At 53.8% G+C, this 15,999-nt stretch overlaps 6 protein-coding genes across 6 annotated transcripts; 3 read left to right on the forward strand and 3 right to left on the reverse strand.

Moving 5' to 3' along the window:
- Positions 1–1,214: 1,214 nt before the first annotated feature.
- On the reverse strand, positions 1,215–2,135 carry PHYSODRAFT_327692 (hypothetical protein; the record flags this gene model as incomplete). The annotated part of the gene is made up of 2 exons (XM_009523852.1): positions 1,215–1,740; positions 1,795–2,135. The coding sequence occupies 2 exons, from the start codon at positions 2,133–2,135 to the stop codon at positions 1,215–1,217; spliced, it is 867 nt and encodes a 288-aa protein (XP_009522147.1).
- Positions 2,136–4,037: 1,902 nt separating this feature from the next.
- PHYSODRAFT_374013 (hypothetical protein) lies at positions 4,038–4,761 on the forward strand (the record flags this gene model as incomplete). The annotated part of the gene is made up of 3 exons (XM_009523853.1): positions 4,038–4,105; positions 4,157–4,312; positions 4,644–4,761. Coding segments are annotated over 3 exons (342 nt in total), but the record flags the coding sequence as incomplete, so codon positions are not given.
- A 377-nt stretch (positions 4,762–5,138) lies between these two features.
- PHYSODRAFT_495494 (putative hydrolase) lies at positions 5,139–8,318 on the reverse strand (the record flags this gene model as incomplete). The annotated part of the gene is made up of 1 exon (XM_009523854.1): positions 5,139–8,318. One exon carries the CDS (start codon positions 8,316–8,318, stop codon positions 5,139–5,141), a length of 3,180 nt encoding a protein of 1,059 aa, XP_009522149.1.
- A 1,994-nt stretch (positions 8,319–10,312) lies between these two features.
- PHYSODRAFT_558166 (hypothetical protein) lies at positions 10,313–11,875 on the forward strand (the record flags this gene model as incomplete). Its single annotated transcript, XM_009523855.1, has 2 exons — positions 10,313–11,239; positions 11,312–11,875. The coding sequence occupies exons 1-2, from the start codon at positions 10,397–10,399 to the stop codon at positions 11,873–11,875; spliced, it is 1,407 nt and encodes a 468-aa protein (XP_009522150.1). The 5' UTR covers positions 10,313–10,396.
- Positions 11,876–12,103: 228 nt separating this feature from the next.
- PHYSODRAFT_253303 (hypothetical protein) lies at positions 12,104–13,056 on the reverse strand (the record flags this gene model as incomplete). Its single annotated transcript, XM_009523856.1, has 4 exons — positions 12,104–12,334; positions 12,408–12,857; positions 12,879–12,974; positions 13,000–13,056. 4 exons carry the CDS (start codon positions 13,054–13,056, stop codon positions 12,104–12,106), a joined length of 834 nt encoding a protein of 277 aa, XP_009522151.1.
- A 2,415-nt stretch (positions 13,057–15,471) lies between these two features.
- PHYSODRAFT_285279 (hypothetical protein) lies at positions 15,472–15,951 on the forward strand (the record flags this gene model as incomplete). The annotated part of the gene is made up of 1 exon (XM_009523857.1): positions 15,472–15,951. The coding sequence occupies exon 1, from the start codon at positions 15,511–15,513 to the stop codon at positions 15,949–15,951; it is 441 nt and encodes a 146-aa protein (XP_009522152.1). The 5' UTR covers positions 15,472–15,510.
- Positions 15,952–15,999: the final 48 nt, after the last annotated feature.

Raw genomic sequence — 15,999 nt, forward strand, 5'->3', positions numbered from 1 at the left:
CTTGAAATCGAGCGGCGAATCGGACTTCGTCACTAATTGGCCAATATTCCCTGAAGTGCCCGAGTGCGCACTCCGCACAGTCAATGCAAGGTGGAGGAAGCGGTAACGCGGCAGCACGCGCACCCTAGCACTGTCTATCACTGCCTCTACGCGCACATCAAGCTCGGCTATACTAGAAGCCATCTTGCCCACGTCTTCAATAAGACCGAACACACGATCGGCAATTGGCTGCAAGCCTACTACGAGACCGGAGTGTTCCAGCGTGCTCGGACCACTCGAGAGAGGAAGTACACGAAGCAGCAACGGGTGTGGATTTTTAACTACTACCAACATCATTGACTCTCCTACTTAGATGAAGCCCATGACGCCTTCAAACGAACTCACGGCACCGAAATCTCCAAGACATCAGTGTGGCGCATCATTCACTCGTTTGGTCTGACGTGGAAGGTGTTGGAGCGGAGGGCGATTCACATCAAGGAGCAGGACGTCTTCCGTTTCGTGGAAGAGCTTAGTCACCTCGACTGGAGCCACCACAACCTCGTTTTCCTCGATGAGGTCTCATTTGACAACAGAGGGATGGTTCGCAAGCGAGGCTACGCCGTCCGAGGGGAAAAAGCTGCCATCCGCGGCGACTTCGAGAGAAAACCTCGTGTGTCGATCCTGGCCTTTATTGGTGTCAACGGCATTATCGACTACTTCAGTACGGAAGGCACTTTCGATCGGCTAGAGTTCACCAAGTGCTGTCAAGACCTGGTGCACATGGAGAGGGGGCCGATACGCCAGTATCCTGGACCAAACTCAATCTGAATCATGGATGGGGCTACAATCCACCGACACCCGGAAATTATTCCTTATCTACGAAGCGTCGGTGTAGTAGTGATCTTCTTGCCAGCGTATTGTCCGTTTTCTAATCCTATCGAGTTCCTCTTCGGATTCGTCAAGCGCTCCTTTCAACGACACTACTCGGAAGCTAGCGGGCGAGATTTGACTCCATTCGTCTTTCAGACGTTTCAACGCTTCAGAGATTTCGAAATGAGCAAGGTGTTCGAGCACTGCGGTTGGAAGAAACAAGGCTACTTCGATCCTGTTGGACCTTTCCAGTGAGAACAAAGCCGAACTCGCTGCTAGTGAACGCAACCAAGATGAATTAGAGTTTACGGACTTGAATCGTAAGAGTAGCTTAAACTCATCAACATGCAATCCGTTTTCTTTCGTCACTCGGCGTGATCTGTGTCTTCGACGTTCTCCATTTGAAGGAGAGGGTCGATCACTTCGTCGCGAGCAGGAGGGGTGATGTCGCGCAGAAACCCCATGATAACACTCTTGCGCACCTCCAAACGGCGCTCATTTTCATCTAGATACTGTCCGAGAAATTCCCACCTTTGGCGTAGCTGCCGGTAGTCAGCAATTGTGGCCTCCACAACATCTAGCGCCACATTTGCCGTTCGAGTAACTTCGGCCACGTGTTGCTCCATCTGTATATCCACGAGTCGAAGCAGATTCGCGATATACTCTGGTGGTGGTTGTTGAATAGCGGCGTCCCACGTTGACCTGTTGAGATTCCGCGTGAGATGGTTGGCCCACAGACGCCAAACAACACCTTCACCTTGGAATGTAGCCCCCCATTGCTCTCGAAGCCTCTCCACAACATCTCGCAACGAGGTCTCAGCGGTTGTACCGACACGATCGGTCTCTTCAGGCTGTATGCAGGCTGCGGCGATTTCATCTCGATCTTGAGCTCTTGCGATCGACAAACCATACTCGTAGATAACGAGCGTCACTGTATGCCCTCACATTTTTTGCAGCCACTGCTTCCACGCTTGTGCTGACTTGGTAGACTCCACTACCTTCTTTTTGGCCCTGAACTGCATGACACGGTCCCACTGGCCCACCTCGTGGGTCTTGACAGACCACTCGCCGTCCGTCCGCACCGCTCTGCACTTGACACGGCCGCTGAACAAGCTCCAGATCTTCTGCAGGATCTTGTCGAACGATCCACCGTTGACAACGACGTCGTCGAGAGTCTCGGCCGACGTATCGCGTTGGGCGATGGTCGCCTTCACGATTGGCCGCAATAGCAACTGGTACAGATGACTTGGAGCTGCTTGGTCTGCTTCGGTTGTTGCTTCGTGCATGCTCTCAGGCCGTGGCAGCGACGTGATCACTCGCGATGTAGCTGGTGCTGCTGGAGGTGCCGCCAACAGACCAACGGATAGTGCAGGAGAAGCAGTAGCGGGTGCTGCCGGTGCTCGTGTCGCTGGAAGCTACTGCGGCCGAAGCGCTGCTGGGGTCGCTTGTAGTGGTCGTGTTCCTTGACCACTGGCGTCTGTTTGCGATGGAGATGCGCGTGGAGCCACTGTGGGCTGCGAGGTTGACGGAGAGCTGCCTGGCGTCGGGGTGCGGCTTCGCAATGGGTACGGCGAGACACGCGTAAGAATTGGCTGGCGTGGCGACCTCCGTGGCGTGGCCACCATGGTGCAATTCCAGAACTGCAAAGCTGCAGCTTCCGGCTCCCAAAGGAAAGCCTCTTATCACGCATATATTTCATTCCTTATGTTAGGTTGGGCGATTGGCAGGTCGGTTTCGCTGGATCGATTCAACCAATCGCTCTCGGAAATTTTGAATCGAACGCACAATAGAAGGATAGTAAAGTCTGCATACTACGTAGTTTTCATATCGACACGAATATAATTGCTTCGAAGTTCGAAGTTCGAACACTATGTATTGCTCCGAAGTTATGCAAACGTATGCGTCTTTGACAGCTTCTTCAGCAGCGTTGTGCACTTCAGGGACGAGGTTGTACTTTACTACGCCTTAGTAAAGCAATTGGATATCCTAGTTACTGGGTTACACGTATCGGTGCCCTGTACTGTAGACTTCGTGTTGTTTCCCACGATGTTTTTCTTACATTCTAGTACACCATACCAACGTAGAGAATGTCCAGTATGTGAAGTTACCGCCAATGCGTTTTGCGGTGGCTAAAATCTCGGAAGAGCAGCATAACATTGCAACTAAGGACGCAGGTATTATAATACATGGACTAACTTACAGTTAGAAGTGGCTAGCAGCGATAGTGAGACATCGGGGATTGCCACTGCACAACGTTTGCTCATTCGGAGTAGTCACATGGAACACCTTTAACTGCATCAAACCTGGCCAATGCATAGTAGGACAGATACTTGAACGGAGCATGGAGAAGAATTGTCGTGGCATGTTCCACTGCTGTGGTTGTTTGGTTCAGGTCTTTCGATTCGGTCTCATAATCAGCATGTTCAAATCCTAGACCTGATCTGCATAAGAACCAAAATAAATGCAACCAGCGCGTCGAGGAGACCTCATCATGGTTCGATGGGTGCTCGGGCACTTCCGACATTGCCAGATCAGTAAGGACGTTGTCGAAGAAGCGGCTCGACGTGGGAACCTGGGTGTTCTCCAGATGCTAGAGGCCGCCAAAATCGACGCAGGAATTCAATGGAGTGGCGAAAGTCTGAACTTGGCCGCTGCATCAGGCAACTGGGACCTTGTCCATTGGTTATACAGCCGCACTAAAAGCCAGTTGGAGACGAAGCAAGCAAATTCTCAGCTGGTTAACAGCGCGTTCGACCAGCACAAACTGGAGGAGGCCAAGTGGACCATTGCCAATGGGTTTGGAGCCTCGGAGTTATCGTTTTCACACTGTTCAGAGAAGAATTGGCGACTTCGAACCTAGCGCGCTGCTGCAAGCTGTGACGATTGGTGACATCCGCTTTATCCAGAGATTGATCAACCACCATTTCTCTACCAATGGGGTGGCAAGCTTCGACTTTGGGGCTGTGCTGAACGCTGCTGTAAGACATGGCCGACTCGCAGTCGTGAGTTGGCTACTCACATACATGAAAAAGTTCGAGCTGAAGTACGATCCGTCTGAAGCCATGTATGAAGCAGCCAAGCACGGTCAATTGGAGGTCATGCAATGCCTCTATGCAACCTTCTCGCGTGACCCGGCCATTGACCTTTTCCAGGTCCAAAATAACGTACCCGGCCCGATCCCCGATACTGTTATGGACGTCGCTGCGTGCCATGGGCATCTCGACGTGCTTCACTTCCTGCATGATGTCGAGCGAGCGTCTCATAAGCGTCACAAAGAGGGCGATACAGCTCAACCCAATAGTCCGAGTCGGCAGAATTTGAACTGTACTACCGCGGCCATGGATTCCGCCGCTGCTAATGGGCATCTGAGTGTTGTCATGTGGCTGCACGGCAATCGGTCCGAAGGATGCACCTCCGCAGCTATGGATCGTGCAGCAGCTAATGGACATTTGCAGGTGGTTCAGTGGCTGCCGTGGAACCGACCGGAAAGCCGCACAACTACAGCGATAGATTTTGCTGCTGCGAGGCATTTTCATACTGGAACGGGAGTTCACGATGCAAGTGGCACTTGCTGTGCAGGTTTAGCACCGAGCATGTTCTAGGAGAAGCAGTTAGCTCTTGTCAAGTGGCTGCACCTACGCGGTCCCATAACAAGCGCCTCCACAGCCATGGATAGCGCTGCGTCCGCCGGAAACTTGAAAATGCTGCAGTGGCTGCACGAGAATACACAGGTAGGATGCACTTTCCAAAGCGATGGACACGGCAGCACGTCTTGGGCGCTTAGACATTGTCAGGTGGCTGGATGAGAATCGCTGGGAAGGGTGCACAACTGCAGCGATGGATGACGCGGCGGCTGAAGGTCACTTGGAGGTGGTGCAGTGGCTGTACGCTAATCGACCGGAGGGATGTACAGCAAGCAAAAGCCGTGGATGAGGCAGCCGCTAATGGACACTTGAGGGTGGTCCAGTGGCTATATTGGCATTGTACTGGCGCTCGCAATGAGGAGAGCTCTGGAAGATACTCAGTTCGAAGTGGCGTATTTTTTGCAGGCACACTGCCCCAGCCTCGCAGGCGTCGACAATCGGTCGAACATCCAGAAGACCAACTTGGCGTTAGCAGAATCTGTGGAATCCAGATCTCCCGAACGACCCGTTATGCACTGACCCGGTTGGAGTGCCATGAAGATGATTTGATAAGTTAATCTTTATCGATTGGATTTGTCATTTAGCAACGCACTCGTGCCTCGAGGAGTAAAGAATCCTAAAATGAAAGCATATATCATGAACAGCTTACCACGCTAACCACCGAGCCAGGCAGCGTTCCTGTCCGGGAATTTCCCTCCGTGCAATTGCCTTGATCGATTCGCTGTAGAGGCAGGTGATGACACCGGTGCCGCAGCCGATCAACCACGGCAAATAGTCAGCTGACCCAGTCCCGAAGAAAGACTGGAAACCTGGAACGTACACGACGAGAACGACGATCAGGATCTCGATTGTAGCACCGTAAATTGTGACCGTGTTCTTCAACGGGCTGGCGTTGACCACAGATGTCCGGCGAGTCTTGACCACCCAGATGTGGAAGAACTGGCACACGATCAGCGCGATGTACCACGAGCCGCACGCCTCCTCCAGCAACCGGGTCTGCTCTTCTTCGTTGAAGCACTCGCCGTCCGAGATGCAGAATGTATCGGCGTCGCTCGTCCAGTGGTCGTCAGAGCTCATGAACAAGTCCGAGAAGGAGATGCCGTTGCGCCAGAAGACGGTCCCATAGGCGACCAAACAGCCAGCAGCGTTGACCATACCAGCCACAGCGTAGGCGTAGATCAGCAGCGACTTGGACATCAAGCGGTCCTTCTTGAGGTTGCGCGGCGGCCGCTTCATGATATCGCTCTCCGCACCTTCGTAGGCGATGGAAATCGCGGGGCCCAGCTCAGTACCGAGGTCGATGCTCAAAATCTGGAGCGAGGTCATGCCCGCAGGCATCCCAAGCGCCAAGTTGATCGCCACAGGCATGATTTCGGGCCACAGGTGGGTCAACGTGTAGGCGATGGTCTTCTTGAGGTTGTCAAAGATCACACGCCCTTGCTCCACGCCACGGACAATCGAGGAGAAGTTGTCGTCCATGAGGATGATGTCTGCCGCTTGCCGAGCCACGTCGCTGCCATTGATCCCCATCGCGACTCCAACATCGGCTTGCTTCAGAGCTGGAGCATCATTCACACCATCCCCAGTCACACCAACACATTCACCCAGCTCCTGACTGGCCTGCACGATCTGGAGCTTGTGCTGAGGCGTTGTCCGGGCGAAGACCACCGACTTCAAGCGCAGAATGGCCTTCAGGTCGTCGTCCGAGAGCGAATTGATCACGCCACCATGCACAACTGCGCTGTCGTACGTGTACAAATCGTCTGGAAGCTCGGCAGCTTCATTGGCCGACACTAGCTCCAGCATGTTGTCGGGATCGTCGAGCAAACCGATTTCAGTCGCGATGGCGCGAGCTGTCAGCGGGTGGTCGCCCGTGACCATGAACACCTTGATGCCAGCATCCTTGCACTTGGCAATAGCCTCGGGGACGTCGTCTCGAGGCGGATCCATGATCGCAGCCATACCAACGAAACACAAGCTGTCAGAGGGAAAGTTGCCTTCCTCGACTGAGAATGCAGCGCTGGGAGACTCGAACCGCCGAGTGGCAAGTGCCAAAACACGTCGCCCCTTGCTACCGAAGAACTCGTACGCTTGGGTGAATTCCTGGATCATGGCGTCGGTCATCGGAAGCTCTTCGCCGGTTGACGATAGGATGGTACTGCAGCGCTTGACGATCACTTCTGGCGCGCCCTTCATGAACACGTCGAAGCTGCGTAGCGAGTGCTTCTCGTTCGGGGCGGGCACAATCACCAGCTGCCACTTGTTGGTCGAGTTGAATGGGATCTCAAAGACTAGTGGATACTCCTTGCGCGTGATGTCGGACGAGAAGTTCGAGTCGGCAAAGCGGAGAAGCGCAATGTCGGACGGGTTGCCCGTGTACTGGCGCTTCGCCAGGACTTTAGGCTGCTCGCGGACCGACAAGTGGCTTTGGAAGCTTAGCCGAGACAGACTGAACGAGTTCCTGACCCCGGACGGTCGAACTGATCCAGCCATTTTCTCGTCGCTACCATCGACCAGAGCGTCGGTAGCCGCCGCCTTGTTGTTGTCAGTAGCAGCCGTGTCAGGAGCTGCCCGGCTGCAGAGCGCAGCACCACGAGCCAGAACCGCCTTGGGGGTCACTCCAGTCAAGTAGTCGGTCTTGTCGTCCAACTCGATCACGACGCGGTCGCCCGACGGCTGAGCCGCGAACTCTCGACCCGCCCACGTGTCCGTGACAGTCATGACGTTCTTGGTTAGCGTACCTGTCTTGTCCGTAGCGATCAACGAGATAGTGCCCATGGTCTCCACACAGTCGAGTCGCTTAACGAATACATTGCGCGCTGCCATCCGACTCGCAGTGATTGTCAACAATGAGGTTACCGTTGCGGGGAGACCCTGGGGCACATTCGCAACGATGATGACCAAGAAGCCGTTGACGAACGTGGACATGACGTCCTCTCCACCCTTTCGGATGACGCCGACCGCGAACAGGATCCCAGCCATAACCACGGCCAGGACGCTGATGAAGCGCACGAACGCCTTCACTTCGCGCTGCATGTTGGTCTCGCGCGTAGTCGTCGACGTAGCCAGCTCGGCGATCCGTCCGATCACTGTTTTGTCGCCAATTGTCAACACCAGACCCAACGCAGACCCGTCGAAGCAAAGCGAGCCGTTGAATACGACGTTCTTGCACTCCAAGTGAGCCACCGACTGCTCCATGGCGTCCGATGTGATGGGGATCAGCTCGGACTCCCCCGTCAGCGACGAGTTCTCGACCTTGAGGTTGTTGCACAGTAGAATGCGCAGGTCGGCCGGCACCTTGTCACCATTGCGCACCCACACGAGGTCACCCACCACCAGCTCTTCGGCCGGAATGATCTGACTGGTGCCGTCGCGGACCACCGTGCATTGCTGAGGGAGCATGTTCTTGAACGAATCCATGACCTTGCTGGTCGACCTCGCTTGGAGAAACGTGATGGTGCAGGTGACGATCACGATGGCGAACAGGACCAGCGACAGATACAAGTTGAGAGTCGTGGAGGTGTCGATGAAGTACGCGATGAGGCTGAGAAGCCCCGCGACGCTCAGCAGGATCATGAACATGTCGAGGAACTGCTGCAGGAACAGAATGTAGTCCGGCACGGTCTTGGGCGGCGACAAGCGGTTGAACCCGCACAGTTTGCGCGCCTCCTCGACGTTCGCGGAGCTGAGTCCTTGGCTCTGTTCCAAGTTGGTCGGCAGAATTCGACTGCGAGGGACGCGTGCGGGGAGGTCTTCAACTTGGACGTAGGCCTCCCAGTAGCGTTCTTCCTCTGCCCTGCCTCCAGCCTTGGGGGTGAGGGGCATGGCTGTGAACTCGACATCCTTCGGGTCCGAGGTGGGGGACTCCGGAGTCATCGTGAGCGATCAGGCGGTTCGAACGCTAGACGAAGGGGTTCTTGACGGAGGGGGGGTCTTGAGCGAACCGAGGCGAATTGGGAAATGAGCTCCATGCTCGAAGGGGACGAAAGCGGCGGCAGTCATACGCCGCCCAGCGGCTGAGGGCCAGCGCCTTTGGAACACCGCATCGTGGCGCGTCGTACGGCGTTGTCCCGATATCTTTGCTCGAGTATGAGGTCATTCGTACGGCGATGCACCGCGGAAACTCCCGGTCGAAAAGGAAGAAGGGTGGGTGGTTTTCCCCTCCCCGCCCGGCAGCGCCATGGTCTGCCTAATGGAGCTAACTCGTCACAGTTTAAACGCGAGTTTCCCCACGCTCCCCGAACACTAGAGATGGAAGGCATCTCTATCCGATACCAGTGCATAGCACTTGCCGATTTAATCATAAAGGGACACAGCACGAACGGGGTGGAGTGTGAACACGGCAAGGTCTCCACGGACAATCAACCCTCGTAAAGTTTATCTCTAGGGGGCATTAATTCCCAACAAGTTATATATTAGCAAAGGCTACATACTTTGTCTAAGGTAACATGAGTAGTAGGGAACGTTCTTTTACGATCGGGATAGCAAGGCTTTCGTTCTGAAAGCTGTTCGGGAGGGATGACATCTTTTTTCTTTGGGCGACCTGGATCTTTACGCGGGATGGGCGAAGCGCTGCCAGCAAAAAGGTTTGATACAGGGCAGTTCTACTGTAGCGCTAAAGATTGCACACGTAGTTGTAGTATACTTCCAGCATGGACCAGTTGCTTCACGCCCTTGGCGAAGTGAAGCAAAACTTCCAGCGATGCCCTTGTGCTGCTGTCGAGGGACCGTTTCCACGGCGGCAAAAGTTCAACGGCACTGCGTTGCTCGGCGAAGTGGCCAGTGCACCAGAGTGCTGAGAGCACGGTCGCCAGCGGTGCGTCGTACGGCGCTGTCCCGATATCTTGATGCAACTATGAGCCCGCGCGTACGGCGCTGCACCGAGGAATCTCCTGGCGGGGATGCGAGGACGAGCGGGTGGTTTTCCCCTCCCCGACCTGGCTGACCGGCGCGTGCTTGCAGGTGGCGACCGACACGAAGCTCGCTCGCCGCCTTGAGCGTCAAAAGGCAACTTCCACATGAAACATCTCGATCAGCGGCGTCTGATACGGTATCGTCGCTGGCAACGAGCAGCGCCAGGCATGGCCACGGCGTAAAGCAAGGGGTGAAAGCTACACAAGTCTCTACTATGCATGTAAGCGATAAGGTATTACAGGTCTCTATCTAGGCTTACGCCCTCCTAAGGAATCTAACCTCTCAAAACAGATTCTCCTTAAAATCCCGGAATATACAGGGAATCCTATTCCGCAGGTACTAATGTCGCATGGGGAGGGATGACACGTCTAGAAAAGACAGCATTCCGACGAGGTCAGGGGTGGGCGAGGTATCATGATGTGCACACACCGTGTATCAATTATCAGGATTTCCAATGCCGCTGACCTCTGTGGCTCTCGTCCTGCACAGCAAGCTGCCCAACCGCGGCCCGGACATCGTCGCGCTGCTCCTCTCGGACATCCTCCTGCGAGACCTGACGCTGACTCAGGCGTGTCAGTTGACCCCCGCCGTATGCACGTCTCTGCTGGATTTGGTGTGGCTCAGGGGTCTGCGAGACGCCAAAAGCTCGAAATGGACCGCGGCGAAGCTGCTGCAGAGCGAGCCCCACTACAATCGATGAGCGTTCTCCCAGGCGATGCTACAGGCAGTTCGACGCGGTGACTTGGTGATGGTCCAGTGGCTATTGGCGCACTTTTCCGGCTGCCCGGTGGCTTCTGAAGTGGTGGAGGAGGCGGCTCGAGGCGGACATCTCTGGGTCTTGCAATTGCTAGAGGCTGACGAGACCCACGGGGGCATTCAATGGAGTGAACAAAGTGTGGATGAAGCTGCAAGGAGCGCCAAGTGGGAGCTGGTGCGGTGGTTGCTACGACGCGCAGGGAGCACGAGGGAGTCGACTAGAGCCGACGACGATGTGGTCAACTGTGCCTTCGCGCAGAACAAGAAGTCAGTGGGCCATTCAGAGGGGGTTTGGAGTCAGGAGCATCACGTTCCCGGACTGTGCTGAAGCAGAGTGGCAAGGGCGAGCGCAGATTCTAGTGGCAAATATTGGAGGAATTGCTGCGTATCGAGCTGCGCGGTTTGGTGATCTGGATTTTATCAAGTGGCTGGCGTCGAAGTACAGGGAAATAATAGATGTTCAGTATTGGGTGCATACCGCTGAAAATGCTCGCGAAGGTGGACACCTTTCCGTCGTGCAGTGGGTGTTCATGAACGTGGGTGGCGTGGTTCGTGGTAATGGCCCGGCGGTGGCCATGTTTGCAGCAGCAGAGAACGGAAAGGTTGATGTTGTGGAGTGGCTGCACAAGCAGTATGGCGGCAAGATGAATATTGAGCTGTTCGAGGAGCTCCATGTTCCTTCAGATGATGAGGACGCTGGGATGGTCCCAACAACCGCCATGGATGCAGCAGCCAGAAACGGACACTTGTGTGTTCTGAAGTATCTTAACGGTATCGATGCAGTAGCACGAAATAAGCAGAAGAAGCGAGCTGGGAAGTCAAAACGCACTCAAAATCGGCATACAGGCCACTTTCCTCGTTGTACGTCTTTCGCCATGGATGCTGCTGCCGGTTGTGGTCATTTGAACGTCGTAAAATGGCTGCATGCGCATCGCTCTGAAGGATGCACGACTACTGCGATGGACCGCGCTGCAGGCAACGGGCATTTGGACGTGGTGCAATGGCTGCACTCACACCGCTCCGAAGGATGCACCACTGCAGCTATGGCTAATGCTGCAACGCGACCCTTTCACGCTGTGTCATGTGAGGGCTTGGACACCGATCATTGCTGTCTCCACCTGACACCGACGTCATTTCACGAAAAGCAGCTCGAGATAATTCAGTGGCTGCATTTGAATCGCACTGAAGGCTGTACTACTGCAGCTATGGATGGAGCTGCGGCGAACGGGAATTTCACACTGCTGCAATGGCTTCATGATAACACAGCGGTAGGATGCTCATCTCGGTCGATGGTGTCAGCTGCACGTCTTGGGCGATTGGACATTCTCAAGTGGCTTACAAAATATTATGCCGAAGCATGGACTCATAAAGCTATGTCCAAGGCTGCGAGCCGCGGCCATTTGAACGTCGTGAAGTGGCTATGTGAGAACCGAGGTGAGGGATTCGCTGGCAAGGCAATGGAAAAGGCTGCGTCGAGGGGCCATTTACACGTTGTTCGGTGGCTTCTACCTCATTGTACCAACCCAGACGGATTCCTCTCAGCAATGAAGCTGGCGCACTCGGGAGAGCATTTTGAGGTGATGCTGCTTCTGGATGCCCAGCTAGGCACTTACTACGACGATGGCATTCTGAGGGAAATGAGAGGCCATTGGTTGAAGTACCATGATATTCAGCGCTGGTTCGACGAGAAGTACCCACCGTCTTCTGGGTAGAACCTGAAGACGTTACACCTCTAAAGCTATTGCAAAGATCACGCATCGTGATGACCCATTTCTAGAGTCGAACTGTTCAGCAACAGCAGCATATCATTATCTGCACCGCAGCTTTCGACACCCACCCATCTCTTCCTTACACGTATTATTCGCTGCACCGAGTGCTCGAACTAGGTGCACGCCAAAGAATCCGGGCGTCGCCTCGCCCTGCACCTCACCGAAGTACAGCTAGAACGTCTGCTTCCACGCCTCGACCGCCTCGCGGTCGGCCATGAACTTGGGGAACTCGTCCACGTTGGCAATGTCGATCTCCCACGGGTGGCTCGAGCCGCTGTTGGGCGCCAGGTCCACGCGCACGTTCTCGGTGACGACCGTCTTCTGCACCTCCTCGGAGATGGCCCAGTTCATGAAGAGCTTGTCGGCGGTCGGGTGCCTGGCCTTCTTGAGGATGGCGATCCGCTGGCCCCACGACAGATAGTCGTTGTCACCGTCCGCCCCGAACGTCACGTTGGGCGTACGTGCCGATGCTGACCACCTTGTCCTTGGCCGTCACCGCGTCGCTGGCGATGGAGCCGCGGCGGAACATGACGTCCTGGTTCTTGACCCAGTCCCAGCCGTACTTCTGCACGTAGCACACGTACATGAACATCTTGCCGGCCCACCGCGGGTCGACGTGGTCGGCCACCGACTTGGGCGCGGGTTGTCCGCCCAGCGCGGTCTCGTCGTACAGGTAGCTGAAGGTGATGCTCATGTAGGCCATGTAGGCGCCGCGGTGGTCGCAGTAGCCGTCGTAGACCTGCGAGAAGTTGGCACGCTTGTACTCGAGCAGCTTGCCCTCCCGAGCCCAGCGAGGGAAGTCCTGCAGTGTCTGCAGCACCACGAGGTCAGGAACGAGCGAGTCGGTCTCGAGCTGGTTGTCGATGCGCACGTCGTGGTACTTGCTGTAGTCGATGATGAGCGTGAAGTTGATGTCGGGGAAGCGCTAGGTGAAGGCCTGGCGCACCCTGTCCTGCTGCAGCGCGAAGTCTCCTCCGTGGTACATGACGAGGTTGCCTCCTTCGGCGATGGCGTCGGCGTAGAGTGCGTCGAGGGACTTGGTCTCTTCCGGGACGGCCGGCAACGACCGTGGTGGACACAAGGAGTGCGCAGCAGGCAGCGGTGAGGGGCGCGAAAAACTTCATGGCGACGGGCTCGGAGTAGCTTGAGGTGGGGAAGTAAAATTCACAATGAGCAGTGCGCTACTTGGAATTGATCGCGCGAAAGCTGGCGCAGTTGTACGCGAACAGCAAACGCAACGCTATGCTAACCTTTTGACTTGGAATTTTGGTGTTTACCATTATACTGTACTTTGCATTAGCAAAGCTCCAACTTCTGGTGAAATATAGCTCAAATCGCCAAGATTTCTCACCACCAACTGAGCTAATACTCGGACGACGACTGTCAAATTCTTAACTTATGTGAAGTGTACACCTATAATGGGGTGTTCAATTATCAATAACGGATAGCGCCAAATAGCGTACTCGAATAGAGCACCTCCTCTCAAATATGATTGAATCTTGCTCAGTATACTAGGCAATCGTACCTACGCCAATTTTTGTATATCTCAACCACCTAACAGTACGCTATACCGTACACAGTACTCCACAATTTTTTAGCTTATTTTGAAACTCACCTTAACGTTGAATACCCTCTAATTATCTTGAAACTGCAAGTATTGTGTTAAGCTTTAGCACGTAAACATGCTCTGATTGGCTAAGAGACGCTTAAAATTTTAGACACATGATGAAGGCTTCAGAATAATTATGCTTCTTTTGTTTTAAGTATTTACTTTGTCAAGTACGGTAAGTGAGAGCCAACAGTTTTTATCTTTACAATGACACTTGTTTTGGTATTAATACATATTTTGCTAGTTTTGGAGCCTTACAATCCCGTTAGATACGCAAAGAAAAAAAGGGTTCTGTTCCACAATCTCTAACGTGTGAGCCAACTCTGGGGCAACCCATCAGTTGTCTACATGGTGTGAGGACTGGCACATGAGTTGCCATGACTGTTGGAAAGGGTAGGGCGCCGCGGGGATTGAACTCATGGCATACCTGTAGAACATAGCTCGTTAGACCGTTACACCATACAGGCGCCCCGGTCATCGTCTCTTCGGGCTGGGACTTGACACTGTCTGATTGCATATTCCAACAATGACATCGTTACCGGCATCCCTTTGTCATCGCATACTGCTTGTTATGACATACAGGCTAATATTAGCCAATCAATGGCATTTTCACCTGAGCACTTGTTATGGCATACAGGCACTCCTCGCCTACCAATTACGCTCAGTTGCAGACTGACTCGGGGGGCCTCGCTTGCCTGACGCAAAGGAGAGGAAGGTATTAAGGCACTCGGTAACATCGTCCCCGGCTGCCGAGAAGCTCAAAGTACTTGACCAAGCATGGCAATATCCTTCCTTGCCACCATCAATAATTTCTACCCTACACTACCCAACCAAAGTCGGCAAACGCTCACACAGAGCTGGAAGCGCGGTCGCGCCAGCATCGAGCTGCTGTACGCAGAGCCAAGCAGAGCAGACAAGCACAAAGCCCAGACGGTGGGTGTAGGTACCGTATTGACATCGCTTGGCGAGGACAGATCCTCGCTAAACTTGCTGCGGAGCTTGCCAGCTAAAGGTAATAGAGCTGAGGGTGTCAAAATGTACAACGCTGGTCAAACAGGCGTCTTGTCATTTGGCGTTGATAAGGCGGTAGGCCAAGATCTGCGACTGACGACTTCGACGAAGAGTTTTGTTGCTAGATAAATAGATGCACATGCTTGCCTTGCATTGCTCCAAGTGTAGATCGAGTTTCAGCTTGTTAGTGCGGTTAGGGTAAATAGGTGTAGGGTTTGTATGTGATGACAAAGGGATGCCGGTAATAGGTTATGGGCGTGGATGGGCGAGACCACCGCTTCCTCAAGACGAGCCCAGTTTTGTGACATACCTCTGCTAATTATGAACTTGTGAGCACATACTAATGTTAACCCTTTGGATTTTACCAGCGATATGAGTAGACTAATTCTGAAGACATACTAATGTTGAAGACATAGTGGATGCATCCTGAAATCACAATGTGTGCTCGTTGCAAAAGTGAAAGAAAACGCGCAGTGAAGTAAATTTGTGATGGAGAATGAGGTTGCCAGAAGGGGTTGCCAAAAGGGGTTACCAGCCTATACAAAAATCCATATGATACCCTCAAGTAGCAACAAAAAAATGGTACTGTCAGTACTATTTTTCCGTAGAGGCAACAACGTCGAGTATAATCACGTAGTAAATGTATCATAGCCTGGACATATATGCATCACAAATCTAAAATGTGATTTCGGGATGCACCCAGTACACTCTAACACCTTGAATAATCATCTCAACCAGTCGAAGAGAACCAGAGGTGCGACCAAGAGTTGGTTGAGGGCGTAATCAGCCATTCTACTAGATGTAAATGCTGTCCGCACCACGTGCAGCGTGCGGCTGAGTACATGTATTTAGTTGGGCGGTCTCATTCATTTTTCAATCGACCTCCAATCGCTCACAGTCATTTTCGTCGAGGCCTGCAATGCGTCTAGTGCTGTTCCTGTTTCTTACGGCGACCATCATGGCCGCAAGCAATGCTTTCATCGACGACGGTCACCTCAAGCCCCATGGCTCCCGGGTATTAGCTTCCAGTAGAGCCGAGACACCCCGCAACCTCAGAAGTGGCGCGAAGGCAACGGAAACGGAAGGCAGCTTGGCGGGATCCGAAGAGCGACTGTTTTCAAACCTTGGTAAGCTGCGCAACGTGTTCAAGAAGGACCCCAACGTGGCCAAGACATTGGCGACGGACCCCAGGATTTCCGAAAAGGTTGCCAAGAGCTCGGGGAGTATTTCTCAGAAGACCATCGGTCGAGTCCGGGCTTTCCTTACGAGAAACCCGTCGATGACGCGCGGCCTGGATCGGTACGAGACCGAACAGCTCGTCGCCTTTCTGTCCATTGTGGTGAGTATTCCTTTCATAGGGATCACACTCGTTGAGATTGCCAAATATAAATCGGTGTAGCGCCCGATAGGGAATCGTCAGTGATGCACAAATCTCGGCTTACAATTG

This window comes from Phytophthora sojae, assembly GCF_000149755.1.
Source record: "Phytophthora sojae unplaced genomic scaffold PHYSOscaffold_3, whole genome shotgun sequence".
In the NCBI taxonomy this organism is placed as follows: Eukaryota; Oomycota; class Peronosporomycetes; order Peronosporales; family Peronosporaceae; genus Phytophthora; species Phytophthora sojae.